Here is a 3635-nt window from a genome sequence, read left to right on the forward strand (position 1 = left end):
TTTTGAGGCACTAGCCTTTCCTCTTCTCAGTCAGCCAGTTCCCGATAAAGTCCTTTCCTGCTCCCAACACCTCGTCTTGGATTCATTGATTTACCCAACTGCAAGCAGAGCAACTTGGACTCTGTAACAAGCTCAGCATTTTGATTGGCACATAATAAATGTTTAGTAATTTCCTCAGTTATGGAGAATAAATAAAACCAAAATTGACAAACTAAAAGTTCTGCTGAAGAGAATAAGGTGATATCCATGCATAAAGCTCAGATATTTTTCACGTCTGATCAATTCTTTCAAGAGGAATATGCAGAGGCAGCAAAAGATTTGACAAAGAAGTCTGACAAAGTTTCCTTAAAAGTTGATCTTAGCATCAGGAAGAAAAATCCAATAGCTCTTAATATATCATTAGTTCCAAGTTACTGACATGATAAACATTCCATGGAATTAGAACATCTATGTTTTTAATGAATGCATTTTACTTCAATGTAAGGATACAGAAGAGCAGAAACTCATGACAGATTTCCAGGCTCTTGAACTGAAAGGCAAGCCCAAAATGAGGTAGTACATGAATCTGGGTAAATTCAGAATACGAAAATTTTGGACTTAATTGCCGGGGTCCAGCCCCGGCTGATCCAGGGTATTCGAAGCGGGGACGGTGTTGGCGACCTATTTATTCAAATATTTTATCAAAGATATAAAGAGTAATAGGATGAGGATAGCTCAGTAGGAAAATTCAGTGGAGAAAAGAGGCTGAGTAGCTTGGTTTATGCGGGAGACCAATAAAACTTCAAGACAAGAAGTTTGCACCACTTACGTAGGCCGCAGGCGTCCTTCCGTTCTCCCGAAGGAGAGGAGACACTGAGGCCTCCGCGGTCGGATCTTAGAAGCCCAGGAATAATTAGTAAGCATGGCGGGTTCCACGCTCCAGAGGGAGACTCAACCAGAGTTAGAGAGAGCGCGACATGGGGAGACCAGTATTTCGAGAAACTGATCCCAATTCTTTATTTTCCATGGTCTACTTTTATACACTGAGATGTTATACAAAAGTCATGCGGGGTCAGCAGTCCTGACTTTTATCAAAGTCAGGTGCTTCATACAAATGTATACAGAGGTCTTAGGGGTGTTACATCATCTTCTGGCCAGGTGGTCTGCTGACAATTGATGACCCTCTCCTTGTGACAGTGGTCAGTCAACCAGAACATTTTTTCTCCAAGGGTGATTATTCTTAAAACAGATGCCACCCAAATAAAGTTACATTCCTATAGGGTGAGGGTGTAGTGGGTTTTAGGAAAGAATTTACTTAGCCTAAGGTCTAACATGATTAATATCAAAGGTTAATACTTATTTCTTCTATATATTCATTAATGTGTGTAAGGGCAGGGGATGTGAAGACTTAGCAGTAAACATTGGCTCAACAAATGAAAAACCCTTCACCAATACAATTTCTAATTAGCCCATTATACTTATACTAATAGTTTTCTAACTTCTCTAAAGAACCTGTTTTTTAGAAGGTTTAAAGCATCTCGTGCCTCTCACGGTTGGGAGGCTGTGAGCAATCACATGTGGCCGGACAAGCCTGTCAGGCAGGCCAGAGAATCTTCAGAGGAGTTTGTAGGTTAAAACACTCTGGTCACGACCAGGAGTTTTTATTAACTGGAGCTCTAAGTTAACTCCTTCTCTGAAAGAGGTGGTGGGGGACAGCCCCCCGTAAAGTCAGAGGTGTAGGTGAGAGCACAAAGTAGTAAGGTAGGCAGGCTGTGGTTATGGGGGTAGATGCTCGAGGATTTCCAGGGGGACTCCTGAGGCTCAATCCCGCCTTTGCGTATGTCGAGCCTCCTTCCTCATGACCTTTGCCACGGGTAGAGTACCTCACTCTGGCCCCCAACACTTAATATTTAAGAGGCACACAACAGAAGATCCTTAGATGAAATGAAGATGAAGCAAAGCTCACAACCGCTCATCTCAACCGGAATGCTTCCTTGTGGAATGGACCAATGGTTCTTCATCTCCTCAATGATGACACTGATGATGCTTGTCTCTAACCCCATCTCTTCCAGAGTCCATGAACTTCCTCAGAACCTTGACTTGGAAAAGCAGGAGACCTTCACATTTGGATCAAATAAACACAACCTCTCTCTTTCCTGTCTGGGGTACAGGAAAGACTTCAGATTCCCTCAGGAGCAGGTGAGTGGCGGCTAGCTCCAGAGGCCCAGGCCTTCTCTGTGCTCCACGAGATGCTCCAGCAGAGCTTCAACCTCTTCCACACAGAGCGTGCCTCTGCTGCCTGGGACACTACCCGCCTGGAGCAGCTCCACACTGGACTCCATCAGCAGCTGGACGACCTGGACACCTGCCTGGGCCTGGTGACGGGAGAGGAAGACTCTGCCCTGGGAAGGGTGGGCCCCACACTGGCCTTGAAATGGTACTTCCAGGGCATCCATGTCTACCTGCAAGAGAAGGAATACAGTGGCTGGGCCTGGGAAAGTGTCAGAGTGGAAATCACGAGGCGCTTTCTGTGTTAACTAGTTCCTAAGAAAACTCAGAAAGTAAGAAGGAACCTGATTCTCAGTGACTCATGTCCTAGCTCAGACTCTTCATTTTCAGTCATTTCCAAAACTCTGATTTCTGCCTCACCTATGAAATAGTTTGAGTGACATTTGATATTGGCATTAATATTGAGAATATCAATATCCAGCTGCTTTTAGAATTAGAGGAAATATATCTGATGCCCTGTGGCTGAATGTTACTGAATAACATGTTTTTGTATGAATGTAACTCATTTATTTATATTAATTTATTTATTTTTATGGTTCTTGCATTTATATGTTCTATTTATTACATGCATGCATGCTATGCATGCTAAGTCGCTTCAGTCGTGTCTGACTCTATGCGACCCTAAGGACAGCAGCCCCCCAGGCTCCTCTGTCCACAGGATTCTCGAGGCAAGAATACTGGGGGGGTTGCCATTTCCTTCTCCAGTTTATTCCCTATGAATATAGAATTTTCTTTAATAAAAATGTACCGTTTATTTACTCATGAAATGTATTTGAAGACATGTTTCTTCCTCTTCCTTTTGAATCTTTGCCCCGAGGCCTAATGCTGTAAAACTACATTTTTACAGAAAGATGTTGTGCAGTTCGTTCCTTTATTTGCTGGCCTTGTGGAGAGTCTTGAGTATGAGAGGCAGAGGCCCTGACCTTACAGAGCTCACACTGGAGCAAGGACATTGCCACGAAAGAAGTAGTTATAAGATAATTAGGTATTTACATTTGGGCCCTGGGCTACACAGAAGTATCAGATGCTGATGGCAGTGAGTATCCTGGGAAGCTCATTTAGACTACCTTTAAATGACTTAGCAGCAGCAGCAGCAGCAGCAGTCTCCCCAGGGAAGTAATGCAAAGTATGAGACTTGAAGAATGAGTATGAATTTGTGAAGTAACCCATGAAGAGCAAAATTTCCCAGAATAAAAAATTAATAATACAAAACAAAGCATAGCATATAGAGTGTCCCTGCACAGGAATGGTCCTGGTACTTTTAAAGACGTTAACAAGACCGAGTCGGTAGACTGTACTCATGCATGTAGGGGATAGCATGACCCTGGAGATATGGAAAAGGGCCCAGTGATAGACTTTTGAATGGT

The 3635-nt window shown here is 43.3% G+C and overlaps 1 protein-coding gene across 1 annotated transcript; it reads left to right on the forward strand.

The window, feature by feature from the left end:
* The first annotated feature begins 1965 nt into the window (after positions 1-1965).
* On the forward strand, positions 1966-2516 carry LOC104990110 (interferon omega-1-like). Its single transcript, XM_010842041.1, is given in 2 exon segments — positions 1966-2194; positions 2197-2516. Coding segments are annotated over 2 exon segments (549 nt in total).
* Positions 2517-3635: the final 1119 nt, after the last annotated feature.

The sequence above is a fragment of the Bison bison genome, unplaced genomic scaffold (genome assembly GCF_000754665.1).
Source record: "Bison bison bison isolate TAMUID 2011002044 unplaced genomic scaffold, Bison_UMD1.0 scf7180017847116, whole genome shotgun sequence".
NCBI lineage: Eukaryota > Metazoa > Chordata > Mammalia > Artiodactyla > Bovidae > Bison > Bison bison.